Source organism: Podarcis vaucheri (assembly GCF_965113315.1).
Source record: "Podarcis vaucheri genome assembly, chromosome: 9".
Taxonomy (NCBI): domain Eukaryota; kingdom Metazoa; phylum Chordata; class Lepidosauria; order Squamata; family Lacertidae; genus Podarcis; species Podarcis vaucheri.
In genome coordinates, this window is record NC_138767.1 from 27,742,783 (window position 1) to 27,758,144 (window position 15,362).

The 15,362-nt window shown below is 41.7% G+C and overlaps 1 protein-coding gene across 2 annotated transcripts in view; it reads right to left on the reverse strand.

Annotated features, from left to right (window-relative positions):
• The window catches only part of NDST4 (N-deacetylase and N-sulfotransferase 4), a 137,781-nt gene that overhangs the window by 74,696 nt on the left and 47,723 nt on the right, over positions 1–15,362 (reverse strand). For both annotated transcript variants that reach the window (XM_082236924.1, XM_082236925.1), the window contains one exon: positions 3,985–4,072. In XM_082236924.1, the coding sequence (XP_082093050.1) occupies positions 3,985–4,072 (88 nt within the window). The remainder of the gene's footprint in view (positions 1–3,984; positions 4,073–15,362) is intronic.

The following is a 15,362-nucleotide window of genomic DNA, read 5'->3' on the forward strand; positions in this document are numbered from 1 at the left end:
GTAAAATCTTTCTCATTAGGAAAGTGAACAGCACTGGAAATACAAGGTCTTTCCAGGGTTTATATTGGCATGAAACATTTCAAATGTGGATGTACTTAGAGAGGTTGGTAAAGTGACCTCTTCCTTCACCAACCCCTCCAAGTACACTGGCATTTGAAATGTTTCATGCTGATATAAATGATGGGAAGAACTTGTATTCCTTCTTGTAGGAAGGATATTACTTTAATCCAAGAGTGATGATTGCAAAGCGTTTATCTATTCTGCAACAATTTATGAGATGACTGAGACACTTCTAATGGATGGTCAGTAGTCTTAGACATCTTCACTTCCTTACAGCTTGTTCAGGTCTCTCAGGAAATCATGCCCTTTGACCTGGAAGGAACCCCTTTAACCTGAGTATTACTCCAGGGCTGCTTATTTTCATGCAGCAGTGAGGAACTTTAGCTATCCTTAAAGGGAGTATTTTATTGCTCATCATGTTACAGGGAAGAGCCCAGCACTTGGGGGGGGGGCAAGTGCCTTCCAGGATTAAGTGATGTGAGTCTGTGAGCATGGCTCAAATTGAACTTTGCTCTTCTTCACTTGGTTTGAGCCAGCAGAAAGTACTTCCACTCATGCAAGGCAAGGCATATATTTTTTTGCCAGTTCCCCTTACCTGCAGCTTCTCCCCTTGTGATATTGCATAGTGCTCCAGGAACAAATTTTTAGGGGGCACAGAGACTTTGGTGGATAGAGGAGACAGTAAAAAACAGGTGCTCTGTGTTGTGCAACCATAAGTGCTTTCTGCTAATTCACAGTCACCAGTGGAGAAAACCTATTCTATTGCGTATTGTTATGGGACTGGGAGTTGGGTTGGAAGGCCTCTCAGAATCCCTTCCAACTCAATGAGTTTTGATCTAAGATTTCCCTGAATAGGTTCTCTGTCGGTGTAGGTTGCCTGACACATACCTGATAAGAGTCTTGGAGTCTTATTAATAGCCCTGGAAAAATTGCCCAGTACCTTCTCTTTGTTAGGGAAATTAGCTGGTGGCTCTCTATAGCTGGCCTTAACAACAGTTGAGGAACTGACCAGGGACTGTTCTGGGAGAGATAGACATTTTAGAAAAGAGAACATGTCTGCCTTCTGCCACCTCCTTCCGCTTGCTGGAGATGATGTCAACAAGCTTTGCATGTGAAAAAATTGTATTTTAGAGAAAGGTAGATGAGGAACAGGTAGAGAGCTGAACTGGCACTGGACATATGCTCTGGATGACTTCCATAGTTGCTTTTCTTTCTGCCCGGAGATTTATTAGTTATTTGGTATGTATTTAGTATGCTGTGCCTCTGAACTCCAAGCTTTCGTATCTTGAAGTCCCAATAGCTGGGACAGCTAGTTGTCAGGGATGATAGGAATCGGTTTTCCAGATGTTTCTGGACTACAGCTCCCATCATCACCTTGGCTGGTGAGAGGATGAAGGGCAGTATACAAATTTAAATAAGAATAAGAAAAGCAGCAGCAACTGTCCCTGGGGATCCCCAGCGCTAGAGCTGACATCACTACAGTAGCAATTACATGTCCTTGCAGAGTCTAGACAAGACGACCTGCCAGAAGTCTTGACAAGGAGACCTGCAAAAGTACAAATCCCTGGGCAGCCCATATTGCTTTCACAGCTTGGATAATAATCTTTGTTTTATTATTTGCCACTGGCTACTTTCATATATTCTCTCAGGTGGCGTGTCAACCTGCTCTCTCATAAGTTGTTCTCTTCAGAATGAAACCTTTACTCGGCTGCCACATACACAAAATATCTTGCAGTGAGAGCTCATCCACAAGATAATCCCAAACTGCAGAAAATAGGCCACCCTGAATCCCCAGAGGATTTTGTCAATATGCATTCACCCCATAGACATCAGAATCTTGCCGGAGGCTGCAAAATTATTTGCACATAGAGTAAGGCCAGTATAGACATGGCACCATCAATGTAGCTAAACCATTTCTGTGTAGCATTCTGCAGGGCCAGTGTTTTAAGTAAACTGTCGTTTGCAGCAGGTCATAGCAGAAAAAGGCTTCTCTACTATGTGCTAAAGATGCTTGTCATGAAGGGGTTGAATAATAGTGAGACTGGTGAAGACAGTTTAAGTTGCAATTTCAGCTGAATTTGGGGGAACCACTTGAAGCATCCGCTGTGTTAAGCTCTGTGATTTGCTCATTGCAAAACAGCTGAAAGTCTGTAAATTTTTTATAATAAACCTGATTTACAATGGGGGTTGATTGCAACTGTAGGCTGCTTCTGGTACTGGAGGCAATACGTTTAGACTAAACTAGATGCCATTGGCAGCCATCTTTATTAATTGGTCAAATCCCTTTTGAAGGTATCTAAGTTGATGGTCATCACTGTATCATGTGGTAGAAATGGCCATAATGTAACCTCACAGGGCTATTGTGAGGATCAAATGGGGTGAGGGAGAACCATGTACACCAGATAGAAATGTAATAAATTAAAAATAAAATAAATGTCCATACACACATTTGTGTGATCATGGTCAATACCTTTTGTATCTTTATTTCTGCCTTTTTTAACAGTTTTCTAAGAGCCTGGATCAAGGCAGTACCAGACTCAAGGGGAAAACACTGAGCATTTTACTGCCCTAAAACTCTGCTTACCCTTAAAGCTGTATCTTCACAGAGAAATATAGAAAGGAGGATGACATTGGGAAAGTAAAGTTTAAACATGTAAGAGGCGTGAAATAAGCAAATGAGGGCAGATAGGAAATGCAAGAAGAAGTCTGGAAGCAGGTAACGCTAATCTGCAGAATCAGTGGGCGGGTGGGCAGAATCAATTAATTACTTAGAACTGGAAAGGTGAAGTAATCCTCTTTTCATTTAATTTAAATTCCCCTTAATCCAAATCTTTTCTCCCTTGGGCAGGGCAGTGCACTTTAAAAAATAAATAAATCCCACAGTGGCTCTTCACTTAGGCGGCGGACATATTTTGGTCACCTCAGTTCGTAGCCGTGTGCAGCAAAGGCAGAATGTGCACCACACAAATGCGACTCCTGTCAAAAGTGGACAGAGAACTTGGTTTTACAACTTTCTGTCTCTTATTCTGCTTGACAGGATAAGAAAGCCAAAGATGGCACTAGCTTTGCCTTGCCTTGCCTTGGCATAAATACCTGGCAGTTATGTCTACTTCTTTTTTAATCCTTCAACTGAGATTATCTGTTTAGGAGAATGATCCACAGTGCTTTCATATTCACACACACACACACACAGAGAGAGAGAGAGACAGAGAGAGAGAGAAAGAGAGAGACTGTATATACCATTTACTTTAGTATGTTTTAGAAATCCGCTCACCAATTCAGAAGAGCCGTTCCTGACAGTGCCAGCTCTAGGCTTTGGAGGAACTTTGGGCAAGAAACTCCATGGGCTTCACTGCCTCACTAACAATTTCACCAGCTGCAGTTACTGCCCCTCATCATTGCTATCACTGGCTTCCTTGCCAGGCAGACAGCCAGCAAGGAAGTGGGCACTGGCACCTACTGCTTTTAAACTCTCACTAATACCATTGTTTGGACCGGAGGGAGAAGAGGTGAACAAGCACATCGCGATGAAGAAGGGAGGGAGAAGTTCCAGGGGACTCTTGTCAGTGCCCCCATTGCTGGGTCAGAGACTCTTGGTAGGTACCCCAACATGCTGACTGCTGATGCCAACCCAGATCCAGAAGATCAAAGTTCTTTAGTCAGCAAACATATATATTGGTGAACCATTTTTCCTGATGATGAAGGGTAATTTCTTCACTGATATTTTTTAAAGGATGAATCATTCAAAAATCCAATATCATAACTAATGTTAAATTACATTTAGAGAGGGAAATTCTCACAACGTTATTTTTTTAAAATGAAATATAATTTCAGTATTCTGTTACCAGCTACTGAGCATGCCAAGACAAAATTGTTTCAATGTATATCACCTGCTTAACCTGAAACTACATGATTCCTTCTTACCTGTGTGGTAAAACTTTCCTGAAAATCCAAGGTTGAAGGTAAAATTTGCAACCTGAGTGCGTAGTAAAGTTTGAGTCTCTAGTAAGGCCTGAAACAAATAAGAAATAGCACGCATTTAGGAAAAAAAGCCTCTTTTTTAAAACTGATGTTTCTTTGGCTATAGCATTTAGAATCCTTGCAAATATGATCATATATCAGTGAATTCCACTTCCCATCTCTAATCTAACCTAGAAACAGGTGTAAGACTTATGTTAAGGAAAACTAACATTGCAGTTTATCATTTATCATACAATTTATCATTAGATTTTATAAATTTGCATTGCAATCACCTGCATGTTTATCCAGAAGCAAATCCCACTTTAGTCAACGGGAATTACTCCCTAGTAAGTGTGCTTAGGGTCACAGGCTAAGTTCAGTGACCACAGAAACTCCTAGTGATGTGGTGATGACAGAACATCTGGATCTGGTTCACTGTTTGAATTGAGGTCTGTGTTTTCTCCATCTGTGTTTCAAATTGCATTTGCACTTGCTGTATGCACCAGAGAGGGAGCTGGGTTAACTTCTGCCAAGGCACATTAACTGATTTGTTTCCCTGTGTCTTCAACAGTTCTCCCTGTGTCTGCAACACTCCAACACTCCTATTCAATGAAGTAGTCATTTGTGCAAAGGGACCTTCCTCAAAATTATCTGATGGACTGGATTTAGGTTGTCAATTTGCTATTAATGTTTTAATCTTATAGTTCATGGGTTGCCAACACGGCACCTATGGATGCAATGGTGTCCTTGATGTCTTCTCCTGAGATGCACAAATCTCTGAACCAATTACTCCCACCCTTACTGCCATGAGGCCATGTTGGGCCGGTTACCTTTTCTTCCCTTGAAAAGTACATACAGCTGAAGGAGGAAGTTGGAAATATGACGGTCTTCCTCACTTTCTCTTTCAGTTCTATCTACTTTTCAAGGCTCAGATCAACTCTGCTGCAGGGTCCAAAGGAAAGTGGCACCTACAGCACTCACTCAAAAATCTTCATGTGCCCTAAAAATGTTGGCAACCCCTGTTTTAGGTACTCTGAGATGTAAGCAGTCACTAGATTTATTAGAGTTGGTCAGTTTGGATAGCTCAGTTGGTTAGAGCATGGTGCTGATAATGCTCTAGGTCAGTGTTTCTCAAACTTGGGTCTCTGGCTGATTTTGGACTACAACTCCCATCATCCTTAGCTAGCAGGCCCAATGGTCAGGGATGATGGGAATTGTAGTCCAAGAACAGAGAGACCCAAGTTTGAGAAACACTGGTTGTGGGATTGAGCCCCATTTGGGACAACTGCACTTTCCTGCATTGCAGGCGGTTGGACTAGATCATCCTCAGATCCCTTCCAGCTCTATGATTCTATGAATCCCATTCAATTACCGGTATATTTTACATAGGTTAACCACTGTTTCTAAATTAGTTGCTTGTCAGTCTATTGAACCATAGGAGGAGCAAAATGTATACATTTAAATTGAATCAATGTGGTTAATTTTTTATATATATTTTTTGCATGTGCTTACTGAATTTGTATTCTAAAACTTAATGTAATTAGTGGATGCGAATGCTTACATTGTCCTCTGTATAAAATAAATAAACCACTTTGAACAGCAAATATTAGTATTAAACTCTCCCTTCACTTTGCCCCCCATCTATTCTAAATTAGATGTAATATGTGCTTAATACATTATTTATCTGTTCTTAAAGAAAAGTATTGGAAGTCAGTAGCCAGCATTCAGGGAAAACAATCAGATTAAAACTGGTATGATAGGAAGCATATGGCAGCAATATCCCAGAGGCATACTCAGCGCTGCTATAATATTTAAAGTTTGGCGGTGTCATTACTTCTAACAGCAAGGCTGGGGTGGTTTAGAAGCAAAACACGCACACATACCCATAAGGGAGGCATGTCTACATACTTAAGTGGAGTCCCTAGGTAAGTAAAAGTATGCAAGTTTATAAACTAAAATAAAAAAAAAAAGTTTTAACAAGCAGCCACCACCCACCTTAAGAGCCTGACAAGAATCTGCAAATATTGAGATGTTGCAATGAGTGTTAATTTTTAGAAAGAACAATAGTAGGGAAGATGGAATTGGTTTGCTCAAACACCTAACAAGCTGAGAAGGCATATTTCACAAGCAGGTAAATTAGTTTGGGAAGGATGTATGCTGTAATATCAAAATACCCGAGAGATGATTCAGGAGGAAAGAAAAGGGAAAATACACTTTTTCTGTTTCCCATTCTCTACAACCCCCTTCTCTTACTGCCATAGAGTTTTAAAATGCTGAGGTTCAAAGCTGGCAGCCAGCCTGAAGTAAGCGGGAATGGACTGAGAAGTATAATAAAAATTATGCTTCTCGTAGACTTCAAATATGAAATCATATTTGTTTTTAGATACTTCTGCCCCCTCCTCCACCCATCCATGAGTTTAGCCATTTCCCTCTCATTGAAACTCAACATAGTTTCAGGATTTTTTGTATATATATATTTTTAAAGAACAGAGTCTTTCAAATCTGGCGAAATAAATATTGCTTCTCAAGGAAAGTATAATCAGGAATCTTTGCATTCAGAAAGGTTCACATCAGAATGCCTAGTTTAGCAGTTTGTATTCAACAAAGGCACCAAATGAAGCACTTCAGTTGCTCAGAATCTTTGTGGAATTGTTGGTTTCATTATATTAATTGCTTTTCTCCTTTGTTCGTAGGAGTATGAATCTCTCCTCAGTGTCCATAGGATAAGTCTCTTTATTTATTTATATCTTGACTCCACTCAGCAGCATTTTAGATTCATCCGTGTAATTACATTTTGTAGGTTTGAGTTGCCTTGTCTTTATTCTTCATAATTGTCACATTTATTAAGGCAGGAGTGATATTTTCCCAAAATGTCCTTGTTAATTACAACTATCTCCTTCATTTGCATAATAAACTTTTTTTGGAGGGGTGGGCGCTAGTTCTCCGGGAACATTTCATGGCTAATAGGAAGCAATTTGCTTTCCTTTATTAAGTACATTAAAACTTCATGCCCCAGACATCATTGACTGTAAACATTTGATTCTGCTCAAATTTAATGCACCAAGGCTTTTTGCTCTGCCATATTAGCTTTATTTATGTGCTGTGTTCTGGATTGTTAGCTACTAATGAGACTTCAGCTCTTATTGCTCTAAGGCCTGAAACACTAACCTCATTTTAATGAGATCATTATTTGCTGTCTTCTGAATGGAAGACAACAAATTTGCCTTTTAATTAAAGGTCAAAACACCTCTAGCTAAGGAGAGTGAAGAGGTTATCAAATCCTTAGAGAAACCAGAGGAATAGCCTTTTTCTCTCTGCCTTACTTCTGCGCCAAGAAAAGGCAAAACCAGACTGGGTCGGCAATGATTCCTCTGGCACAGAAAAGCTCTAAATATAAGCTAAGTGAGGAGCTTAAATGTGGGAGCTATGGGTCCCGAGATGTTGTAAAAAACAAAAGTCAGCCAAAGTAATTAAAGAGGCTTTGCTTCTAACCCAAAAGGTCTGCCTCGATCAATACCTCTCTTGAAGCCAGATCCCTTGTTTGCATGAGGAATAGTTTATAAAGGTGGAGAAGACAGATGCCGGATTAATTGAGTAACCCCCCCCCCACCTAATCTCACATTTCTTATCTGAAAAGGGAGGCAAGTCTAATCAATAACCTGAGTCATTTTAGTATCACATGCATGGATGTGACTAATTGAATACTTATTTTGTCTATGTTGTAAGGATATGCAGAGAGATATGGAAATGCCATGGAGACTAGAGCTAGTCTGCACATGCCTCTCTTTCTGTGTGTGTAGCTGGGCAGCCGGGTTTAATGGCTCAGTTACAATTACAACCTTAAAATCTGTTCTACAATACAGCTCTCAAAAAGGGGGGAAACTGAATGATAGAGTACAGTGGTAGCTCGGGTTACAGACGCTTCAGATTACAGAAGCTTCAGGTTACAGAGTCCGCTAACCCAGAAATAGTACCTCAGGTTAAGAACTTTGCTTCAGGATGAGAACAGAAATTTAGTGATGGCAGCAGTGGGAGGCCCCATTAGCTAAAGTGGTGCCTCAGGTTAAGAACAGTTTCAGGTTAAGAACGGACCTCCAGAACGAATTAAGTTCTTAACCCGAGGTACCACTGTACATTTATATTACACCTTTCTTCCATCATGAAACTCAAGGCAGTGATTGGCAGCTGGCACAGGGGTGAACGAAGCATGAACGATACTTGGGGCGGGGCAAACCGACCGTATGGTGTATGCATGGCACCGCTATATACAGCGCATGTGCGTGCCATCCGTTAAGTGGCGGGATCATCTGCTCGCGGCTGCAGCCGCCACTTGTACGGGTGGCTTGCTGATGGCGCCGCAAACATCTGTGGGGCTCTGCTCTCTCCCTCTGCCTCACGTGCCCAGCCCTTTGCCCTGCTCCAACAGAAGAGTCAGGCGCTGGGTGTGCAAGAGAGGGAGAGCTGGGCAAGTCACTCTCTCTTTCCCTCTCTCCGTCCACACGTGCCACCCACACCCCACCCCATTCTGCCCGAGATAGCAGCAATGACTCTGAGGCAGTGGTGGTTAGAGCAAGAGCAGATGTGGGTGGGGATGGTATGCCTTGGGGAGGCGGTGGCCTTTGCCACCCCGTGGGGTGCCCTCTTGTCACCCTGCCAGAGACGGTGCCGGGGGCGGTGCGCTCCCTCCGTCCCCCCTTTCCTACGCCACTGGCCACACATCCCATGAGATCGATGCTATTGAGCTCAACTGAGAGGGTGCCTCAAATAAGAGGCTGGTGCCCTTGTGCTGAAAACAAAGGGATGCACACTCGGGGTTCTTTCCACTCCACACTCCAGGGGACCTGGAGCCTCTGGAAGATCATGGCAAAGAGGAGAGATTAACCTGGTCCCATCCACTGGACAGTGAAAGAGCAGCTGCAGACAGCTTGCTTCCCCTCTCCTGACACCTTTGAAATGCAGGGTATAAACCGTCTAAATAAATAAATAACAGCAAAAAAGAATAACACATAAAGAGCCTGCTGGATCAGGCCAATGGTTGGTCTAGTCCAGCATCCTCAGTTGGTTAGAACATGGTGCTGATAACGCCAAGGTTTCAGCTTCAGTAGCATTGCAGGGGGTTGGACTAGATGATCCCCAGGTCCCTTCCAACTCTCCAATTCTATGATTCTATGATCCTATTCTCACAGTGGTCAGCCTATGCGAAGCCCAGATGCAAGACCTGAGGACCTGGCTTGTTCACTCTTACAATTTGTGAAGCTAATCAAGAGCAAGACTTTCCTTTACAGGAAGCCCTTCTCTGTGTTCTTGGATGCTTGAACACTTTCAAAAACTGAGCTTTACATGTACTAGTTCTAATTATATTTATACTGTTTCGTGACTACATGTTTTCTTTTATTGAACAGATTGTCTAAATATTTTTTGTAAGATGCTACAACAGCTCTAGGGAACAGGGTGTACACTTTAGTAGTTCGGTAGTTACTTTAAGACATTTTAAAAGCCCCCCCCCTCCAATATATAATTAAAATATGTGTCAGAATCCACAACTTCAGATTTTTGGTATTCTTCGTGCTGTCTGAAAACTGTAGAGTGGCACAAATAAAAAGAAGTTTTATCAGCTCTTTCCCATGTTAGCTGTACTGTAGATGCATTTCCTAACATGGTCATATTTCTAAAACTGTCTTTATTCAGTAGAGAGCAGTACTTAATTGACCTCTTACTTAATATTAATAGATGATGTACAGACTGGAAGAGTAGTAAAAAATAAAAACACATTTTCTCCCAGCTCTTCACATTAGAAGTAGTAGTACTGGTACCAATAAAACCCCTTGTGCTGCTCTTTTGTACCTCTAAGAATCCGAAAACTGTCTGGAATCTAATTACCCATAATTCAGGGTACCTGCCTGCAGCCATGCCTCTATAGGCTAACAATTTCTGCTGAGCGAGATGAATGGTGTAGCGTGGAAACAAATACACCAATTACTCATGAGTTATTGACCATCGGTATTGCTACTACTGCAACACCCTATTTAGTTGTTTGCATAAAGCTGCTGATAATATCTTAAAAATGAATGACCAAGAGAAAAAGTTTGCCACTTTTCTAGGAAAACAAGTGTGATATATGAGGCAGGAGCCTTTCCTAATTAAGAATTGTAGACACCCAGAGTTAAATATTACTTATGGAGGCTGGGAAGAATAAACTACCTTTTGGGGCGCAAACTCCTACAGGTAACTCAAAATATGTTTTCATTATTTCGTCCAGTATAAACAGTGATGCAATGATATTCTATATCTGGAATGGAGTATTGTCTGGCCCCTCCCACTGATCCCAGTAATATTCCTTCATTTTCAGTAACAGGGTCATTTCTTTTAAGCAAACTAGAGACTCTGGGTTAGTAAAGGAGAATGAGGATGATTGAAGATTGGAATTCTGGGACACAGAAAAACTGCTGGTTCATCCAGAAATACATAACCATCTATTTCACATGGCTGAAATGAATGGAAGAAAAGGGCATACCTCAGGCCTGAGACTCTAGCGCACTATTTTCTTCCTACTTGAGACTTGGCATCACTTATGGGCAGTAATAGCAGTTACTACAGTGTATCTGGAAGGATATACTGCTAGGTCTCAAATCTTGCTGCTCAATCATGTCAATGGCATTGCAGTGTCCTCGAGAAGTAGTGAAACACTTTCGATTGTGCGGTTAGAAGTCTCACAACCCATCCATTATCGAAACCCTTTTATACAGGGTTGGATAACTTCACTTTGGAGAGATGACAACAGAAATCCACACTAGGAAGCTGAAGGTAGGTAAAAATAAGCCTTGTAATGTGGTGCTGGGGATTTAATAGCTATAGCTAGTTGTATCAATGGTGACATAGCCTAGTAAGCTTATCTTAATTGAGGCTTCATCAAACCATGAAAAGAAAACCTTGAAATCAGTTATACCCTTCAGCAGAAAAAAATTGAAATGTTAATATTAAAATAATAATAACTTTTCAAGGAGAGAAATAAAAGCATCAGTGAAAGGAAAGAGGTACAATTAAAACCCAGCATTTAATGGCCAGGATACAAGCTCTGAATGTCATGCCTTGTGTGGATATTTCTCTTTGCATCCTGCCTTTCCTGTGGGCACAATGCATTAGATAATGACTATTGTGGGTTCTAAAGTTCTTTATATCTAATGCTCACTGTGCCATTTTAACTAAGCCCTTTGGAGCCATCTCAATAAAATTATAATTTACTGTATGCTTGGCACGTGGTTTGTAAAGCATTTTGAGAAGATGCGTCCTTGAAAAGTGGCATGCAAATTTATTAAGGGAAAATAAAATTTAATATTATGCCCAATTGTATAAACTCCACTATCTTAGCAGCCACCACCTCCTTTCTTTTAGTGCTGGATAGCACCATGATGAATGGAGAGCTGGACCAGCAGGAGGAACTGCTCTAAGATAGGGACTTCCCAACTGGACATTAATATACAGTGGTACCTCAGGTTAAGTACTTAATTCATTCCAGAGGTCCGTTCTTAACCTGAAACTGTTCTTAACCTGAAGCACCACTTTAGCTAATGGGGCCTCCTGCTGCCGCCGTGCTGCCGGAGCACGATTTCTCTTCTCATCCTGAAGCAAAGTTCTTAACCTGAAGCACTATTTCTGGGTTAGCGGACTCTGTAACCTGAAGCGTATGTAACCTGAAGCATATGTAACCTGAGGTACCACTGTATTTGGGGTGAATAAAAAAAATAAAATAATATATATATTTACTGTTTTATACATGTTACTTTTTTGAGGTGCTGTAGAACATTGAATTCCCCTCTTTGCCTTCTGAAGGAGAAAGTAAGAATGTGTTTTAATCCCAAAGGAAAGCCAGGTGAAAATGTTCTCTCAAAACATTTCTAGTTGGAGAAACTGCACCCAGTTTCTTCAGGGAGAGAAGAAATTATCCAATAAGTTTTCAGAGGGGTGGACCCTCACCATTAGCAGTGGTAGAATTACAACTCCCTTCTTTTTTTCCTAAGGGCCAAGTAGTAACAGCAAGTGGGTTGGCGGCTCGAATGCCATTTTGAATCCTCCATAACTTAAAGTCTTTCCAGGGGAAGGTCAGCGGGAGGATAGCTGCCACAAAAAGCATGGTGAAGTTTTGGAGAATATTCAGCAAAGTAACCTTCCTTTTTAAGCAGGGACGGAGGTAAAAGAAGGAAAATGTCACAATTTTTCTCAGAAATTCATCGTCTAGGAAATTTTGGCTCAGCTATACCCTTTACCCCAGAAAGCACGGTGGGAACCCCCTGGGCAAAAGTGGACCCAGACTGCAGTACTAATTGGGCTGCCCTGCAGCTGCAAATATGATACTTGCCAATTGTTTTGAGAGCCAACTGAGCAAACATGTGTATCTTTTTAAATGAAATAATTATAACTACGGAACTAGTTTTATTCCAGAAAACAACAGCAGCAGCAGCATTGTGCTCCAGGAATCAAAAGCTGGGGAAACACTGATTTAAATCATTATGAAATATTCATTATTTATAATTAAAACGTTATTTTGGGAGGAATTACAACCACTTGTGGGCTAAATATAAATGAGATTGTCAGAGAGGGGGGGAATCATTTTCTAACAATACACAACCCACTGCTTTTCCTAGTTTGCCATCTGCTTAGTTTTCCACATCTGAAAATAAATCAAAATGATGAAAATGAGTTAATGTTTTATACATCTAACTTTTGTAAGCTAAAAAGAAAGATAGAAAATTCTTTGGGCCATTTACTGGGCCCGCTAGACTTGTTTTCAGTTCCACTAAAATATAATCGGACCTTTCCTCTCAATTCTTTATTATTCCTGTAAATTATTTATTTGGGTAACCTTGGTTTGTTTGTTTTTAATCCCTTCACCCTCCGTTGCATTTATCTCAAACATTTATCTTAAACTCAGTAATCTTAATTCTATGCTCAAAATTTACTGCTTACGAACCAGCCACAGTGGGAGGTACATGGCCAGTAGTGATATATGTGTTTTTAGCACCTCATTTCTATTGCACTATATGTTATGAGAGAGAGGGGGGGAAGTGACTAGAAGAGTGAAGACATCTTCAAATCTCCAATTTTCCTGCAATTGTCATGAGAGGTTGTGTTTCCTGTGGACTAGATTCACCTAACAGGATTCTCAAAACGTTTAAGTACTAGACTCTAGGCCTGTTCTTTCCACCACTGTTAAGTCCAAGGTACAAATTAAACAAATATAGGAGGTCTTCCTTTCCTTTGTCATTTGCCAGATAGTTACAATGTTGCAAAATTACCGGGTAGTATCCAACAAAGTCAAAGTTGTGGGATGCGGGTGGCGCTGTGGGTTAAACCACAGAGCCTCTTGGGCTTGCTGATCAGAAGGTCAGCAGTTGCTCGGTCCCTGCTCCTGCCAACCTAGCAGTTCGAAAGCAGGTCAAAGTGCAAGTAGATAAATAGGTACCACTCCGGCGGGAAGTTAAACAGCATTTCCGTGCTCTGCTCTGGTTCGCCAGAAGTGGCTTAGTCATGCTGGCCACATGACCCAGAAGCTGTACGTCAGCTCCCTTGGCCAATAAAGCGAGATGAGTGCCGCAACCCCAGAGTCGGTCACGACTGGACCTAATGGTCAGGGGTCCCTTTACCTTTATCCAACAAAGTCACTGTTCGTGGAAGGGCTTCCACATGCACCATGACACTTCCTCTTCCTCTGCCAACATGTCCCCTAAATCTGTTCTGGGGTTTCGCTCCAATCCTCTGAAGCAGATTCAGGGTGTATTAGGTGGGAATGTAATGTGTATAACAATCATATTCATTAGAGATTTCTGGTATGAATGGAGGAATGAGTATAGGCCTGTTTTTAGGCTGAAGAACACCACTCTAAAGTGGAGCCTTCTTAAGACTTGTGGGACTGATAAGGTTGGCAAGCAGAGGAAGATGTGCTGAGCTCATGAGACTTGACATACAAACAGGCCGATAACAAAGGATGGGTGTTGATCAAGATTGACTAATGAGGATGTGAGGAACTACGTGATAAACAACTTGGATGAGGAACTGATGGCTGGAATGTCTGGTTGAAAGTATATAAAGTGGAAAAGTGTGTGAGATTCCCCGTGCTGCAACCTGTCCTCTTGCCATAGCCTGATCAGCTATTGGTGTAGAATTGGTGAGTATGATTGAGAATGTGTGTGTGTGTGTGTTAGGGACTGTGATTTTGATGTGTACAATAAAAGTGTTTTACTGAGTTGCAACTCTCTGGGTCTACTTGTGTTTCTTTCTCCTAAAGAACCAGCTAAAAACGGATCCAAAAAGAACCATTAATTTGTAGCAGGACAGGGAGAGACAAAGAAGTCCCATTACACAGACAGAAGTCCTTGTGCTAATGAGATTCCTTTGTTGGATACAACCCACTGACTGTGAAGAATGCATCACATTTTCACAATAATGATGTCCAATTTTGAACAGCTTCCTTAAAAAAAAAAAAAGCAACACGAATTATTTACATAACTGCCAAACATTTTCTCAGAACAGAGCTGGCTTTAGGACTTTGTGAGGTGCTGGAAAAGACGCAAGGCAAGAGGGGATGGAATAGACACAGAACAGAAGCAGACCAGAGTTCTCTACCCATATAGATCATAGTAACACCGCATGCTAAGTACCAGGTTGTATCAAGATGGCGTATGCTACTTTCAGCAGAGGGCAATGCAAAGCCTAAAATAAAATGACAGCAAACATCCTGTGGTGTTGTTGCCTGAGAGGTTTCCCCAGCTTCTTCATGCCTTCTTATGGGGCTTGCTTTCCTTCCAAGGGCCCTAATGGTGAATCCATCTTCCAGGGCCTCTGAAAATGACCGTGCTACTGAAATATTTTGTTCACCTAACCTCAACAACCACTAAACACTAGAAGGGAGAGCATGCAGCTGTATGCACAAAACACATAAAGGTGACCATGACAAATCAGTGTTGCTAAAGGAGACTCCATGCCCTGCAGTAGAGCCAGTGTGGTGTAGTGGTTAAGAGCGGTAGTCACGTAATCTGGGTAACCGGGTTCGCGTCTCCGCTCCTCCACATGCAGCTGCTGGGTGACCTTGGGCCAGTCACACTTCTGTGAAGTCTCTCAGCCCCACTCACCTCACAGAGTGTTTGTTGTGGGGGAGGAAGGGAAAGGAGATTGTTAGCCGCTTTGAGACTCCTGAAGGGGAGTGAAAGGCGGGATATCAAATCCAAACTCTTCTTCTTCTTCTTCAGTACTAGTCTTCCTGTTCCTGTTGTTTCGTTGTTTAGTCGTTTAGTTGTGTCCGACTCTTTGTGACCCCATGGACCCCCAGGCACTCCTGTCTTCCACTG